Genomic DNA, 18175 nt, shown 5'->3' on the forward strand with positions numbered 1-18175 from the left:
AGGGGGCAGCCTGGGGGCAGAGGCAAAGGCTGGCAGGAGGGCAGGAGCCTCTGCCTGGTCAGTCCACACCCACCTTCCCGGTGCTGCCTCAGGTTCCCAGAGTAACCTGGGGTACTGTACAGACATGCACCACTGCCCCCGACATTTTAGTTTTCCTTCAGCAACCCTGAATTTATGACGTGACACCCCCAAGACACCTCAAAACATGATCATCAGAGCAGACCCCAAACCATACTTGGACAGGAGGAGGGGACAGCGATGGGCTCTTCTCTGGGGAGACTTTGTATTAAGTCTCGACCCTTACTGTGGCATTTCTCTGCCTGGCTCATTGTGCTGTGTGTGATGAGACACAGTGAATGTCTGGTGACCTGGGAGTAACCCAAGGACCTGGGACAGAGCCCAGAGACCTCAGCATGTGCTAGTCCTCTTCCTGACCCACCTCCTATTATCTATTTTTCAGGAAATATCTGTGCCCTCACACCCTAGTCCCCCAACATGGTTCTCCCCGCATGCCGTGACCCAAGCAGTGTACCCCAAGAGGTTGCCTCACTGAGCACCACTTAGGGGGATGATGCTGGAGTCTCGCTTGGCGCTTTCTTGGCTATTGCCCTGTGAGGGGGTGTGCCTGGCCTGCCATCCTCCTACGCCTTCCTTAGCCTCCCACCTCAGCCCTGAAGCTAGGTGGTTGGTTGTGCCATCCTCTTTCCGGTGTGATATCATCTGGGTAGGGCCCAAGTTGATCACGGGGCCAGGCCCGATGAGCGTCAGTCACAGTAGAAGGAGAAGAGGTGCTCAGAGCCTCCTGTGGACTAAGGCCCCCGGGTCCTGGAACTCCCTGGGTAACCAGCTGATGTGCTGGGAGGCGGTTCCTGGGAAAAGCGGGTTGTTGCTGACCCCCTGAGGCCATTGTTGGGTATTGCACACACCAAGCCCAACCTCCGTGAAGTTGCTTTGTTGGAAAAATTGTGGCCAGGTGGGAGACTGGTCCCCAAGGAAAGGCCAAGGCCAGACAGGGAGGCCTCACACTCCAGCTTCCTAGTAAGGTCTTCTGTGTCAGCCTCTGCCCAGGGCTGTCTCATCACACCCTCTGTTAGTACCCGACACTTAAAGAATTAAAAGGCAGGGAAACAAAACAACAGTAAAACCTTGATCACAGAGCAGTTAACAGCAGGGAAAAACTCCCACACTACAGGTAGATTTGACAGTTGAAAATATTCTCTTTTTTGTGACAGGGTTTCCCTGTGTAGCCCAGGCTGGCCCGGAATCATGCAGACCAGGCTGACTCAGACTCACAAAGATCTGCCTGCTTCAGCCTCCCAAGTGCTGGGGTTACAGGTGTGTGGCACCACGCTTGATGAAAATGCACACAGCAAGGCACGCACAGAGAAAGACACACCCCCACTCCCCGCAAAGCAGGTGGGGGACTCAGACGCTGAAGTCCAGCCTCTCATTCAGCTCTAAGACAAGTAACTGGTGGAAGACTTTGGGCTATCTTTACCTACCTTCACTCCCAGGAGGGGTGCTGGGTCAAAGCCTGCCCAGAACTCATGTATGGATGGTGAGATGTGACTGGGCCACATATACGGCCTGTCTCGAGGGTCTCTTTGCCCCCCAAGAGTCCTGGTTGGGGAGAGGATGTGGATCCTGGCCTTCCATTCTTCATAGTTTTTGGTCAGTGCCCATCGGTAGCCACCATCCTTGCTGGGCACCCAACAGCAAGGCCTGTGGGCCAGGCCTTACCCTGAATCCTCATAGATGGGGGACACCTGACTCTAATTGCCTGAAGGGAAGGAAACATGCTGACCAGCAGCAACGCAATCAAAGCAGCCCCTTCCTGGGTAAAGCAAAGCTACCCTGGTGGGGACGGGTGCTCCATCTCACACTAAGAGTAAAGAGGCCTTTGAGGGCCAGGTGGAACCACAGGCAGCCAGGAGCCTGTCAGCACAGCCCTCAACATCTGTGAAAGCCAAGGAAGTCTACAATCTCTGTCTCATATCAGAAGAGCCTCCTGGTATGGGACAGAAGAAGAACCAAAATTAAAGGACTATTTTATTGCCTCTAATCTCATGATCCTTTGGATTTATTTTGACTCTTTAAAACTTATGGTATAAATATGATCTAAAATTAAATATATGCATATACATGCACTTTCTGCCAAGATATTAATGGTCATATAGAGTACTAACTAATTCTAGGTTTTATCTAGGTTGCCTTCCTGTACACGACTTCAAGCTTGAGTCTGAATAAGGTAACTAGGAATTAAGTTTGTGTACCACAGGTGTTTCTGATAGATTGTAGACCTTTAACTTCTCCGAGATCTGGTGCATATGACATTTAAAATGTTTGAGTTTTCTGTAGTGAATGGTGACCATTCTTAACAATGACATTTGAAGTCTCCAAAAAGTGGATGGGACCCCACAATAATGATTCCACCTGGACTGTGATAACACCGCTAAGCTGACAGACACCACCCAGATATCAGCTTTGGACTGCAAAACCGCTCGGGGCAATTTCAAGGTGGTCAGCTGAGACGGTCCAGCCTCACAGACTACTCCAGCCAGGACTTCAGATAAAACTAACAATAAAGCTATGTCCCCCTCACCCCTCCTTGGGTGAGATTCAGTCACATTGTGGTGACTCACAACCGGCCTTGTCCCCTGGCCACTGAGCAGTGTCCTTTTGTGTAGATGTCCCTGTTTTCTTCAGCGTCTAAATATACAAAAGGACAATGACCAGATGATTTATGTATCAGTTACTCTTCTGTTGCTGGGATAAAACACGATGACCAAGACGACTCAGAGAAGAAAGGATTTATATGGGCTTGTTGCTTCAGAGAGATGGAGTCCACCATGGCAGGAGATCATGGTGGAAACAGCCAGGAACTCCCATCCTGACCCCCAAACGAGAAGCAGAGAGGACAGGCTGAGAAAGGCACATGGCTTTGAAGCCTCAAAGCCTGCCTCAGAGAGACACTTCTAACATCCACACCTTCTAAACCTCCCAGACAGCACCACCTACTGGGGATGAAGCATTCACACATCTAAGTTTGTGGGGGACAATCTCATTTAGAACCCCATAACATACAAAAGAAATGTCATTCTACAAGAAAGGGACTTGGCCAGTTGAAATATGGTTCAAGCCACAAACAAGATGTGAGATGCCCTTCCATATATGTGTTGCTTTTATTGGTTAATTAATAAAGCTCTTTTTGTCAATGGCTTAGCAGAGTAAAGCCAGGCGGGAAATCTGAACAGAGATATAGAAAAAGAGTAGGCAGAGTCAAGGAGATATCATGTAGCTGCTGAACCTTATCCATAGGCCACAGCCTTGTGGTGATACACTGATTAAAAGAAATGGGTTAATTTAAGATGTAAGAACTAGCTAGGAATAAGCCTAAGCCATTGGCCAAACAGAGTTTTAATTAATATATTTCTGTGTGATTATTTGGATCTGGGTGGCGGGGAAAGGAAAGTGCAGCCTTTGCTTACACAGACTTTTCAGAGCACACACACATGGTGAATGCATATAAGACTCATGAAGAGGAAAATACAAGTCAAATCAACAGGGAGATAGCTTTGTACACTGTCCAATGGCCAAAGTTGGAGCACTGACAAAACTAAGTGTTGGCAAGGGTGTGGGGCTGTAGGGTCTCTTGCACTGCAGATAAAAGCCAAGCTATGCAGCCATAATGGGAAACATGCACTCACTGTGTGATCTAGCAGTCATGATCCTCGTTATTTGCCCAAAGTAGCTGGAAACTTCGACCCATACAAAACCCCATTCTCAGATGTTTGTAGTATCCTTATTTGTAATTGCTCAAGTGGGAAGCAGCCAGGATATCCTTCAACAGCTGGGTGACTGAGTAAACAGTGATATATTCCAGTTTGGGATATCATTCGATGCTCAAAATATAGGAACTGCAATGCTACAAGAAAACACAAAGGAATCTTTTGTTTTGTTTTGTTTTTCAAGACAGGGTTTCTTAGTGTAGCCTTGGCTATCCTGGAACTCGCTTTGTAGACCAGGCTGGCCTTGAACTCACAGAGATCTGCCTGCCTCTGCTTCCTGAGTGCTGGGAATAAAGATATGCGCCGCCACCACCCAGCTTCTATGGTTAACTAATGTCTAGCTCTGCCCTCTGATCTCCAGGCAAAATTTATTTGTCAGAACACAAAATATCACACAATAGTAGGGCCTACGTCCATCCTGGGGAATGGTGGGTATGAACTAAACATCTGTTATTTCTGAGAAGTTCCTTATAAGCCTAAAATGGCTCTAAAAATATTACGTATAGGGGCTGGAGAGATGGCTCAGTGGTTGAAAGCACTTTTTGCTCTTGCAGAGGGACTAAGTTTGTTCATAGCACTGCGGAGCTTGGGAGCCATGCATACCCAGTACTGCAGAGCTTAGTCTCATGCATACCCGGCACACTGTGCTTCAGAGCTTAGTCTCATGCACACCCTGCACACTGTGCTTCAGAGCTTGGGGCTGTGCACACCCTGCACACTGTGCTTCAGAGCTTGGGGCTGTGCACACCCTGCACACTGTGCTTCAGAGCTTGGGGCTGTGCACACCCTGCACACTGTGCTTCAGAGCTTGGGGCTGTGCACACCCTGCACACTGTGCTTCAGAGCTTGGGGCTGTGCACACCCTGCACACTGTGCTTCAGAGCTTGGGGCCGTGCACACCTGGCACACTGCCCTGCAGGGCTTTAACTGATAGATTCGCATTGCACCACATTGTAAAGCCTGATCCTTGATCCCACTCAGCCACCTCTCCGTTTTTCTGTAACCTCCTGTGTTCCTGATGGGGTTAGGAATTCAGGAGCAAAAAAAAAAAAAAAAAATCCCCCTAGTGTCTACTCCCTCTGTCAGGTCATGGGGGCTCCATTTTGTGGAATCTGGTTCTAGACCCCACCACACTTTCTCCTCCACACGTTGCCTTTGGAGTGGATGGAGTTGCGGAATGGCCTTGTCCACCCTGGCAGGGAGACATGTGCTTTTCTCCAGCACGGCTGCAGTCTCGGCTCATGACTGGGGACCCCTCATGTCCCAGGGTCCCTTGGGCAACCCACACAGCAGACATTTCTTGACTGCAGAAAACACACAGCCTCGGCCGTGGCTGTTGTACCGCATGACACAGCTTGTGCTGCAGAAGACTTTTGCTGCATGAGGAATAAGGTTGAGGGCTCCCTAAAATAGTTTCCCTGCAAATGGCCAGCAGCTCCTTAGCCCAGAGGAAAGCTGAATGGCAATGAAAAGCCCCTCTCTTCCCAGAAAACAGATTCTTCTTTGACACATTTTTTTTCTCCTCTTAATACACCCATCCCCCCTTTTCCAAAATGGGGCCTTTTTCCTCAGTCTTTTATGTGGGGACCGGGCTGCTAGAAGACAAAGTCCACTTGTCAGCAATCTCCTGTCAGCCGCTGTTCCCTTTCCCTCTGGGGTTCTCTCAACAATACAGCCATTATCGGCCCCTCTCCGATTCCACCGAGTTTTCCTCTCTCTCCCGGGCTAATGAGGAGCAAGGCTGCCAGGTTGGACAAAACGGGACAGTTTTCATTCCACTGGAGCCCCAGTGTGGTGAGCTCTGGAAAGCACCATTATGGGGGCTCTGTGGGTCACTGTCATGTCATTTGGGAGAACCACTTTTGGGAATGTGGCCTTCAGTGAGGGCAGAGGACGGAAATATATTTCCCAAAGCAGAACCTTTCAAGTCACCCTGGGCCTCAGACTCCTGGGCAAGCCCCAAAGCTGACCGTCCAGGCTTAAGATCTCACCGGCACTTCGTCAATCACAGTGGGAAGGAAAACAACCTGAAACATGTAACGCTGCACACCCCCACCACCACGCTCGACCTGATGGCATTAAGAAAATATAAGGGTTCGGCACCCCAGATCTGGGCCTGAGATCTCATGCCAAGATCAACTTCCATTTCTTCTCTTCTGGCAGCTACAGGAACTGTGGATTAGGGAGCCTCAGAATCTTACTTCTGATGACGTTCATTGGAGCTTGTCCTGGCCCTGGGAGAGCTTTTGGAGGTTCAGAAGTCCCAGGATCAGTGATGGTTCAAAGAGCAAATCCTCAGCCCACCATTCATCCACCTATCCATCCACCCGTTCATTCCGCTCTTCCATCCATCATCCACCCACTTCTCCACCCACCTGTCCATTCAATTCCTGCATCCAACATTTACCTACCCACCTACCTTCCATGAATTCCTCCATCCACCGTCTGTCCACTCCTCTATCCAGAATCATTTATTCACTCCTCCATCCACGGATTTATTCATTCTCACCAGCCACCATCATTCACCAACCAGCCACCAACCGCTGCATTGAAGACCCTCTCCCAGAGCAGAGGATGCTGTTGGAGTCAGGATGCGCTCGGTGTCTTGTGGCCTGATCATTTACAAGTACTTCTAAGCTGTTGAAAGGAGTTGAGATAGCTGCCTTGTGTCCAGTGGTGTATTGGGGTAATACTTTGGTCTAGAACCCAGACCCAGTCAGTCTAGACTTGGGGGAGGGCACTCCTCCTATCCCACTCCAGAGACTAGGTCTTCTCTTAATGAAGCTTTCAACGAGACATAGAAAAACACACAGATTTATTGCATATCAATCTCATGTATAAATTCATTGTAGCATTGGAAAGATTACATTTGGTATCCAGTCATCCTATTCTACAGCATTGACCTCAAAGCCAGCCTCTCCTGGCTTTTACCTTACAGAAATCTCTACACAAGTACATTTATCTTTGCCACAAGCCTCAAAATGAGATCTGCAAAAATCACTTTCGACTATTCTCTACGTCGCGTCTCCATAACGCATGATTCTCCCACAGCGATCTCCATAGTCATCAGGAACGGCGGTCCGTTTTCATGGGCGTTTCGGGCCTCCTGGCCTTGACTCAGACCCTAACCACATATTCAGTAAGTGCATCTACGGGATTTTCCTCGTAATAAAAATCTCACAAACAGACACAATAATGACCGCTAAACACGAGCCATGCACAGCTTATCAACACAACAGCAATTTACAAAGGAAGGCGACGAGGACAGACCCCAGCCTCCTCCTCCATGGTTTTTAATTCTTTAACATTATATGAAAACCAGACATTTACATTTGATTTCTTTCTCAACACTATATAGTTCTAAAAGGAAAAACAAAACAAAACAGAAACAACAGAAACAAATTGAGTCAGATCTGAATGTGACAATGGCAACACTCGTACAGTCTCGAGATTCTCACAGGTGTCAGGGATATATATATATATTTATATTTATATTTATATACTATTGGTTCAAAATCCATACAAACCACACACACACACGCGTATACACACACACCACATACGCACACACACTCGCACGCGCGCGCACACACACACAGGCTTTAAGTTAAGTATTCTGACACCAGGGCCCCGCGTCCCCCATGCTGGAGAGAGTAGCGGTGCTATACAGGAGGCAGGGAAGAAAATCCCCAGCTTCCTCCGCTTTGCAAGTGAATCACACCACTAGAAATTCGAGCTGCCTTTCTGGACTCAACCTTTTCCCTCCTGGGAGTGGTGGTTTGAACTGGTGACAGAAAGGAATTAAACAAACACGTGAAGGGAATGGTGAGAGAGGAACTTCTCTGGGAATCGCGCGAGAATGTCTTGTCACAGTATCGCTCAAGGGCTACAGAGACAATTTTCATGGCTTTGGATACCCGGCTGGTCTCTGTGGACAGGAGTGTCCCGGTGTCCACTGGCAAGAGGGGGTGCCCGTCCATCACAGGCTCCCCACCCTCCTGTCCCAGCAGCAGCACAGGGGGCCTCCTCTTCCCTACCTGGAACAGCACAGTGAAAGTTCAGTAGGTTTCAGTCACTTGGGCAGGGAGATGGGGAGGGGGGGCGGGATAGGGACCATGATCCAGTGCTTTGCGCTTCGAGTCTAAAACACGTGATATGTATTTGAGCAAGGGCTTCATACACACTCACTGGGGAAGCAGAGGAGGAGGAGGAAGCCAACGGCCCTGTGGGTCTGAGCTCTGAGAGGCAGAGGGGTTAGGTCAGTCAGGGTCTGGGGATCACCTGCTCTCCTGGTCTTAGAAAGTGGGGCTCCTCTCAGGCTGGGCAGGCTCAGCCATGTCGTGCTTACCCACTGCTGGTTTGGCACAGGGATGCCCTGGGTTGTCTCCTGCATGCAGGATCCACCTCGCTTGCAGGATGGTGAAGCCCCATCTTTCCTGCCTGCTCTTCCTAGGAAAGGCGGCTGTCACAGGGGAAGAATGGGGCCTTGTCTGGGGCTGGAGGGAACACAGACAAGGAGGCCTCCTCTTGAATATCTATTTTGGCAGGCAAGTACCAACAATTGGAAGGACAACATCAGGGAAACAATCCTGGCTGGACACTTGTCCGGCCATTCCATGCACATGGCAACAGGCATGGTTTGGGTCCCCGGTAGTCAGGATCCTGGAACTCACATCTGGTCCAGCTCCATGACCCTGAGAGAATCTTCTGTGCCTGATGCTTGGCTCGAGTCAGCTGGGCACCACAAGAGTGCAGAGATGTCAGGTAGGCAGAGCTCACTGTCTGGGGGCCATGCAGTGTGGAGACAGATAAATCTGGGGTCAGTGCTGTCTTTGTCAGGGGGGCAAGTGCTGGGCCCAAGGGTTGACTGCTCAGGAGAATCTGGGCTTTGCCATCGTTGCCTCTTGGGGGCAGGGATGGGCGGGCAAAGCACACGGCAGCACAACTGGGACTCTTGAGAAGGAAAGAGTGGTTACAAGAGGAGGACAGGGGTCGGGAGCGCCAAAAAGGACGAAAAGGAGAGCCTTTAGCTGCTCTGCTGCTGGAAAAAAGGGTCACAGACGTCTCTATCCAGACAGACGCCCCGCTTTGGAGATAGAAAGTCACATCGCGGAAAAAAGAAAAAGCACACGTCTTACTCTTTCTCAGAAGAAAGCATATAATTTGGGGTTTACAAAAGTGGGACACGTATGTCTGAGGTTGAACTTATTCAGGGGTCTCGTCTAGCTTCCACGTGGAGGAAACCGGAACTCCTAAGCCGAGGCCTAGACCTTCACTGAGAGGATGTTGTGAACCTGTGAGAAGTGTGAGTGGCTGGGCCCACAAATCCCTACAGCCTGACCATGGCACGTTCCTCAGAAGAGGGTCCCTGCTGCCCTGCTCCACACATGTGAATGTGCTTCTGGGCGCGCATGCTGGACTGTTCTGTCTTACGTCACTGGGATTCGCTGGAACCTGCAGGGTCGTGGTGTCTCCAGGGAAGTCCCCCTCGAGTCTCCAGCATCAGCAGAGATGATTGTCTTGGCCCCAGAACAGCCACCACATTCACGGAACACACCTGCTTGATGTTCATGCTGCTCTCCGAGACAACCACTGGCATGGCCCGTGTGTGACATGCTTGTGTGACACGCTTGCACACGGCTGTTGACACTGGCATGCCCGTGTGTGACACGCTTGTGTGACACGCTTGCACACGGCTGTTGACACTGGCATGCCCGTGTGTGACACGCTTGCACACGGCTGTTGACACTGACACGCTCGTGTGTGACACGCTTGTGTGACACGCTTGCACACGGCTGTTGACACTGGCATGCCCGTGTGTGACACGCTTGCACACGGCTGTTGACACTGGCATGCCCATGTGTGACACGCTTGCACACGGCTGTTGACACTGACACTACCTCTCTTTTTTTTTTTTTAAAGGGCAATCCAGAAAGGGTTTCCCCCTTCTTTTCTTGTTGGGATACTCATTTTTTTTTGTTCTTTCTTCAAAATAATAAAATAAATAGAACACTTGTTTTAAAAACTCAAATTTAACAAAATCATATGATTGTCTGATAAATGGGCAGCGGTGACCGCAGGACTCCTCAAGGGAGGGACACAGGGTATTTGGCACATTAACAACTGCCCCACTCCCTGGTTACCGATCACACAGCACACAACCTTATCACACGGTTTTGGTCCTTCACTACATACTTAGATTGACATGATTTCTTCAGAATAAGTTGTCCAATGCCAACAATACTGTTAAGGAAGAAATAAAATAAGGAAAGAAATGAATTAGAAAAAATTGCAAGTTATATACAGATTAAGGTAAATTCCATCGGAGAAAGAAATTATTTGAAGTTGGCCCCTATGGGAATAACTTAAAGCCCATTCAAGCAGAGAATTAGACAATCATGACCGTCCCAAGGGAGCGAGGCATCTGGTCCCAGGGGCTGTGCTGTCTCTGCTCTGTGCGTGGCAGGTCCCCTGGATCCTCCTCTTGTTCCTGACCACCTCTCACCAGGAACCCACACAAAGAGCAAGAGTGGCGGCTATGCGGTTGATCTGGAGTCTTAGGCACAGGTAGTGCTAGGCGTCCTGGCGTGGTGGAGCAGGCGGGTAGGTTCCCCACGCTCAGTGGCCATGGGGAGGACATCAGACTGCCAGGGTTGGGAAGAGTAGAAGGCTGAAGGCCTAGATACGGCCCAGAGCCCCAGCTTCAGAAGAGCGGCAGTCAGGGCCAGCGCTGGGGCTGCTGGAGGGGAGAAACCATTAGGTGTCCAGCATGGAAGACCTCAGCCACCAGCTCCCGACCTCCCCATACAATTGGGGGGTCTTGGGTGGGGACCAGTGGATTCCTCTGCAGGCCGCATGGGGCAAGACAACCTCCCTGACTTGGCCTCCACAAGCCTGCAGGCAGGCACCATGACCAAGAATTCCTGTGTAGTCAGCATGCTATTCAGATGGCTCCAAGCCCTTTATCCTGCGCCGGGGACACCCAGAATCACCTTGGCTTGTACAAACAGGGTCGGGGATAGAAAATTCTCCATTATCTACATTATAAAGGGCACACCCGAGCAGTGCTCGATGTCCTGGCAGGTGTGGGTTTGCCAATAAGCTGAAATTTCAAAGCAATGCAAAATTACTTTTAAAAAACATTTTGCAAGTCATTTTTGATTTTTTAAAAAATACTGTCTATTTTTTAAAACCCACATGCTTAAATAGACTCTATAGTCAATAAGATTACCAAAAGGGTTATTCATGTAATTTTCATTATAAAAATCATTTGCGAGGTCTCTCCGTAGCACATTCCCACTTGTTTCCGTTCCCCTCCTTCATACCATGTGGCTGCCCAGATACGGCCAACTGGCTCCTATTGGGATAGAGATTCCACCCCTGCCCACTAGTTATCCGATAGACAGCTTCCCGTGAGCAGCTTCCTGGGCGGCCACCGAGCACTGCACCACTGCAGACCGTGTCCTTGAGGCCAGTTCTGAGAGGTGGTGAAGGTCAACGGATTCTCGAGGGACCTTCAGGTTCTGAGTTTCATTGGAGAAGCTGGACTTGAGCCACGGTGGGTGGGGCTGGAAGCGGAGGTGAGGCAAATTGAAGGTGTCAAGGCGCTTCCCTCGGCCCCTTCTCCATCTCCCACAGCTGGGACCCTGGCTTTGGACTCTGGCCCTGGGGCCTCCAGGACCTCAGAGGTGGTTGATGGGGTTAAAGGCTCCAGACTCTGACGAGGCTCCCGTGATGTTTAACCAAGCATCCAGTGAGCTCTGGGAGGGAACGTGGAGAGGAGTGTCCTCAGAGAGGGACAGCATCATTGCATATGCCTGGTGGGGAAAGGGTAGCACACAGAGAACAGGTGAGGGGCATTCCAGACAGGTAGACCTGAGCCTCGCCTGTCTGACCCCCACCTCCACCCCTGCTCCCGCCCAGTCTAGAAGGAAAAAGGAAAACAAAGGCACTAGAGAGGCCCACTCTCCAGCTTGGGAGGGAGAGACAGGAGTATATGAAAGCAGGGGGCACCTCTCCTGCCCAGGGTGACACCAGGACCCAGGAACCCCTCTATGGGCCTCCGTGTCCCCTAGGATTCCTTGAACTCTTGGGGTGCTCCCCTAAGATTGCATCTCCACCTCCCTCCAAGCCCGTTTCTCTGCCTAGTGACTGTCAAAAACCTAAGATCAGTGTCTGCTCTGGGAGCATCCTGGGGCTCGGCAGGAGTTATTTTTCATTCCGTGCCAGTGAGATTGTCTTTGCTTAGCTGGCAAGAGCCCTGGGGGGACTCTGAATGATTGTGGTGGGCTCCTTTTTGAAGTATGGTAGTGTCTCTGATGCAATTACAAGGTAATGGGCTGTGTTTGCTGGCCTCAGACAATCATGGGGGCATCCTTCTGCCTCACGTCATGGGACAGGGCAGGAGGTGCCAGGGCTGAGGGCTGTGTGGGGTGTAGATTGTGAGTTACAGGTGTGTACTAGTGAAGCCCAACATGGGTCCCCTCTATCCTTGGGTAAATGCTAGACAGAATTAGTTAAGAGACGAAGACAGACACACAGACAAATTGGGGTGAAAATCTTGAGGTGGTGCTGGGGAGGCTGCAGAGAGTAGAATGAGAACCAAGCCCCTTTTGGTGTCCAAATAATGGGGTGCAGGGTCCCATGACCACTGTCCCTGAGATGTGAACACAGAAAGTGCCCTGGATAAGCCTGTACCCTCAGACACTCTGTTTTAATTCCATCTTGGAAGCAGTGATCACCTGATGGGTGATAGCCACTTATCCTGGTTCAGAGGGGAGGAGAGCCAGGCAGCTGTTCCCACTGGAGATGGGATGGGGAGATTGAGAAAGCGGCCCTCACGCATGACCCAAGAGTTAGCTCATGGTTATCTGTCTTTGACTGCACCCCAGCCCACCTGCTCTACCAGGGTCTGGGGGCTTACAGCTATTGTGCTCTCTTTAGACAATGCAGTGGGCATGGGGCTCTGGATCTGATTGTCCTCCAGGCCTGGGATAGCCAGAGCCAGAAGATCTCAGGCATCCTTGGTTAAGGAGGCGTGGTGGCAGCTTACTAAGCCAAGAGGAGGTGGGAGGACGGACGAGGGCTCTGCTGGGTACCTACCTGGTTCTTAGCCTGCCTGTACAGGGTTTGTTTTAAAGCCTCAGAATCTAAGGTGGAATTAAGCACATCCTTAACTTCAAATGCTTCCTCAGCTGCTCTGCGGAGATCCAGCCCCTTCCCAAAGGTCGGCGTCGGCTCCAAAGCTAACACACCGCCTCCTCGCTCCTCAACACACCTGCACCAAGGACCGGGGAGAGGGGCCTGGGGTCAGCTCTTTGGCCACTGGTGGCCTCTCTCTAGTGCCTCATGGCTGGTCCCCATGCCTGCATGCATGGCACAGGTTTCCGCGAGCCACATGCACAAGGAGACAGACACGTCGACACACAGACACCCAGATGGGAAGCCACACAGACGTGGGAGAGCAGATGACAGAGAGCAGGAAGGGTGAGTGCGTGCACACACATCACAGGCAGCAGGCAATCTGGTCTTCAGGATAAAGGTAGGAAGGAAGCTTTACTGTTCCGAGGCTCTGGGCAGCCCTACCCACCCCCAGGACCAAGAGACTGGGGAAGAAATGCTGGTTCCAGAGGGCCAGCCCAGGGCATCTCAAATGCTGGCAGCGTCGCCCATTGCTGAAGTAACTGGACAGTTAGGACATGGGGACGTGGCTCTGGCCTGCACAATTTCTAAAACCATGGGTGCTGGGCTACAGCCTTGCAGAGGCTGGACCCTGCTGCCCCAGGTGGATGGGGTAATGGACAACTGCACAGCAGAGCTGAGGACTCCTGACTCAGGGCCAGCAGAGCATACTCTCCCCTTCCTTTCCCCCGCACCAAGCTTCTGGAAGCCCAAGAGGGAGCGGAGACCCAGTGCCCTGGACTCTGGCTAGCATCACCTCAGCCCTAGCTCCAAAGCCTTGTGGTAGCAGCACCTGCTAGACAGAGGTAAGACCAGAATGGAGGAGGTGTCTCCTGAATGGTGGCCTTGTATCCAGGTTCTCCCACCCAGCCTGTTCCCTGGCACTTGGCCTCTCCCACCTTCGGGTATGGTCGAAGCCCATGGTTAGGGAGTTGGGTGGTTCCTCATCCTCCTCGTCCTCATAGACTCCTTGGGGCTCAGGTGTGGGGGACACTGTGTCCTCCTGTGACTTCCCGGCTAAGCTGTCATCATCCTCTTCCTCCAGCTCCTCCTCTTCCTCCTCCTCTACGTCCTCTGGCTTTGCACTGGCTGAGCCTGGACACGGGGGGTTGCTGTCCAGGTCTTGAATCTCAGGCCTGAAATGACAGGGGAGGAAGTTGGCTGTGTCCAGGGGCTTTCTCCTTACTGCAGACCATGAAAGGTGGCTTCCCTTGACCTTCCCAGTCCTTCAGAAAGAGCTGGCATCTGTGGTCACTAAAAGAAGGAGTAACGGGTCTAAAGGCGGTTGCCCACTTCCTCACCGAGGAGCGAGAGCGATGGAGGGGTTAGGAAAATCCAGAAGAGATGGAGGCACCCTGGGGGAGAAAAAAGGGGCAGGGAAGGGTCCCTGAAGGGTGGATACCAGGTCATTTGGGGGCCAGTGAGAAATGTGGGTATTAGGAAGGAAGCTAAGACTATGCCTGGAGAGGAGGGTCCTGTACTGGTGCTACACAAAGGGCACCCTTAGGACACTGGTGTAGAAGTTTCCAGATGCCATCCTGTCCAGGATTCTGTGATACCCAACTGTGCATGCAACTCCAAGCCGGGCATGAGGATCTAAGGTCGCAGAACCTGGGGAGCGAGGGTGAGGTTCAGAACATAACAGAGCATAACTGTCAGGATGGGCTGGCTTCAGGGAATGTTGGTTCTGGCTTACAGTGTAGGCTCTAACTCACAGCCCCCCAGGGTCTCTGCAGCCTAGGCAGATCACTCACACACACACACACACACACACACACACACACACACACACACACACACACACATTGTATGCATGAGTACAATCACATGTGTATACATGGAGGCCATAGGTCAACCACTATCTACCATGAGAGTCTCTTACTGGCCTGGGCTCACCTATTTGGATAGACTGGTTGGCAGGCTGGCCTCAAATTCACAGAGATCCGCCTGCCTCTGCCTACCAAGTGCTGGGATTAAAGGAGTGTGCCACCACTGCCCAACTCTTTTTCTTTTTTTCTAAACATGGATTTTGAGGCTTGAACTCAAGACCCTCCTGCTGACACACCACTTGAGCCATCTCCTTAATCCTTTGGGCAAGAATTTTTTTAGAAAGATTCCATCTTTCTGCATGTCTCTGTGTAGATGTGTGCACGTGCGTGTAGGTGGCCGAGGATGACAAAAGAGGAACTGGAGTTACAGGTGATTGTGAGCTGCTTGGTGTGGGTGCTGGTGTGGGTGCCAGGAAGTAAACTCCAGTGCTCTTGGTGAGCCCTCTATCCAGGTCCCAGGCAAGACTTTGGAGCTCCGGTTCCTCATAAGCGAGGGTGAGCAGATCCATCTCCTTCAAAGAGCATCACCAGTCTGGTTCATGCTCACGTCAATGACCATGCTCTGTGCCCAGGGAATGTGCCATGTGAGCAGGGACACAGCAAAAGACAAACAAGTCTTGGGTTCCATATCGAGAGCCCTCAGCTCTTCCTCTCTCCATTCCCACACAGTTCGGGGGGGGGGGGGCGCTGACCGAGGCAGTTATCGTGGTCTTGGGGAAGAGAGGCGTTCAGTTATTTTCGATGAAGACGGCATCTTAGCGGGGTCAACTTGCAAAGTGGTGTCCAGGCCTAGGTTGTATAGGTGACTGAGCTGCTCTGCAGATTCCACCCAGGTCACCAATGTCTTCCCACAGGAGAAACACTGCCTCTGACCTACCCTCCAGAATAGGCAGAAGAGTCTTGACAGGCTTCAAGGTGCCAAATGTCCCTGGCTTCTAGTCACTTTTGTTGGGGACCAGTCACTTCCATGAGCCTTTGGTACCCCACTTCCATGGGACTCTGGTACCCCACTTTCATGGGACTCTGGTACCCCATTTCCACAGGCCTCTGGTCCCCACTTCCACAGGACTCTGGTTCTCCTCTTCAGAATTGGAGATCCCATGCCGAGGTTTTTTTGGGGTGTACAGAACTTCTGTTTCTCAGTGACTTCTCTGATCGGTTTGTTTTCCTGGGGTACAGAGGTGGTGTTCATGCAGAAGGGAAAGTTCCCGAGTAAAGGACACACTGCAGCCTGAATGTTGAGGTTTCAAAGAACACCTCCAGAGCCTGGCTGAATCCTGAATTTCTGTGTGTTTATGTGCAAGTTTATATCTGAGTGCATATATCCATATCCATACACACGCAGACATATTTACCATATGTGGATGCACACACACACACACACACACACACACACACACACACACAGAACCAGACACACATGTGCTCCTATTTGCACACGTCCGTGTGTGTGTGTACATCCACATGTGGTAAATATGTCTGTGTGTGTATGTGTGTGTATACAAATCATCTCTGACTTACAAAGGTTTCCAATTTTACAGTAGCGTGAAGATGACATGAAGGACCCACACTTTGAAGTTTGACCTTCCCCATGCTATGCTGTGCACAGGTACAGTATGCCCAGGAGACGTTGGACAGGGCTCCCATGCAGCCCGAGGATAGAGGGAAGCAGCCAGCACTCCATGGCACATTGTGCCATCAGTGTTTTTAGACGTGGGTGAGTTTTTGGTCAGACACATGAGTTGTTTGTGTCTTTATTACAGACTAGGCTCCATGCTAGGTGGTCTGTGTAGCAGCCTACAGTGTGTTTTCTAAGTGTCACAGAGCAGGGTGCAGGGGACGGGCTTGTTGAGCTGTGTTTGGTGGTTTAGGCCTGTTGAATGCATCACTGAATGACAATCTTTTTACTTTATGAGGTTATCACAGAGCCTCACTGAAAATTGATCTCTCTCTCTCTCTCTCTCTCTCTCTCTCTCTCTCTCTCTCTCTCTCTCTCTCTCTCTGCCTCTCTCTCCATATGCGTGTTTTCAAGGGGAAGCATTTCTGTCTGGCAATAAGTGCCTGGATGAAACACACGATGGGGTTGCCACTTGGCCTGTGTGCTGGCCTCTCACTGAGAGTAAACATCCATGATCTCACAGGGTGTTCTCTACCCTCATCCTCTCTTAGTGAGATGCTGTGGCAGGAACACACACAGGGACTGGGGAGCTCTTCTTGTTTCTAGCAATAGAACCCGAGGCCTCCTCCACATGGGGCCTAGCACCTTCCAGGGGCTAGGGATGCATGCACCCTATGCAAGACCATCGGAACAGGTGAGTCTAGACCCGCTGGCTTGCTTTTCTTACCGTTTGTCCATCCGAGTAGAGGCCTGGTTCATCTCACTGTTGGCGATGAAGTTTCGGATCTCGGAGAAGTAGGAATCTTCCTTCTCATCTAAAAGTGCATGGTTGTCCGACTCGGAGGTGGGGGAGGAGGCGCTGGTGCCCAGGTGGTTGGTGAGAACCCCAGAGTGCTGGCTCACTGTGGAAGGGATGAGTGTCAGGGGCATTCTGGGTACATCCAGCCTCCCGTGCCAGTGTGCGCGTGGGGTGCTCTCAGGAAACTGTCTCTTAGAGAGTCTGAGTGGTGGAGTTGCCCACAGCCCCTTCCCTGCCAGCCCTCTTGCTTTGCCCATCCTCCACCAACCTGGTGCACCTTCATGCTCGTGTTTCTTCAGATGCCGGTCCAGGTTGGTCTGCTGCCCAAAGCAGCGGTTGCACAGGTGGCATTTGAACGGCTTCTCTTTGTTGTGGATGTTCCTCACGTGCCGCTGGAGGTTGGAGGAGATGCTGAACGACCGGTCACAGTACTTGCACCTGGAAAACAGGTGCGCCTTGCCTCAGAGGAGAGATCACGTGTGGCAGGACAGGGCCAGACCTCTGTCTCTGCCGCAGCTGTAGCCATTGTGGTGCCCCTGAGGTCACCTGACTACCCAGCTGGAGAGTTCAGATGGATCCTAGGGTCGCTGCTCTAGAGACATCTATGCTCTGTTTAAATTGCCCCAGCTAGTGGAAGGAGTAAGAAGCCAAGGGACACAGTGTGAGATGACATTCTCCAGTCAGCCTCAAGAGGGCAGCCTTGAAACATGGAAAGAGGCGAAACAGGCTGGCAGGTTACCCTGAGATGGGAAGGCTCTATCTTCTCCATCACAGGATGGCCTGGCTCTGGCTCCTCTGACAGAAGACCTTAGATGAGCCCCATCTCACTTAGGGACTCATTGTGACTCTCTAATGCTCTCAGTAGCCCTGAAGGTTAGATGGGACTTTTGGCCCTGTGGCTTTGATGCTGAGGCCAGCTGGTAGCCATACTGAGCCCTACAAGGCACTACCAGCTCCTGCG

The 18175-nt window shown here is 51.3% G+C and overlaps 1 protein-coding gene across 10 annotated transcripts in view; it reads right to left on the reverse strand.

The window, feature by feature from the left end:
- Positions 1-10930: 10930 nt before the first annotated feature.
- The window catches only part of Prdm16 (PR/SET domain 16), a 307893-nt gene continuing 300648 nt past the window's right edge, over positions 10931-18175 (reverse strand). For 7 of the 10 annotated variants that reach the window (XM_075944789.1, XM_075944788.1, XM_075944786.1 and 4 more), the window contains 5 exons: positions 17483-17652; positions 17143-17317; positions 13868-14104; positions 12891-13065; positions 10931-11605 (listed from right to left, as the gene is read on the reverse strand). In XM_075944789.1, coding sequence (XP_075800904.1) covers positions 11471-11605; positions 12891-13065; positions 13868-14104; positions 17143-17317; positions 17483-17652 — 892 coding nt within the window. In that variant the 3' untranslated portion in view covers positions 10931-11470. The remainder of the gene's footprint in view (positions 11606-12890; positions 13066-13867; positions 14105-17142; positions 17318-17482; positions 17653-18175) is intronic. The other 3 variants (XM_075944793.1, XM_075944791.1, XM_075944790.1) reach the window with 1 other exon arrangement.

This window comes from Microtus pennsylvanicus, chromosome 13 (assembly GCF_037038515.1).
Source record: "Microtus pennsylvanicus isolate mMicPen1 chromosome 13, mMicPen1.hap1, whole genome shotgun sequence".
Lineage (NCBI taxonomy): Eukaryota > Metazoa > Chordata > Mammalia > Rodentia > Cricetidae > Microtus > Microtus pennsylvanicus.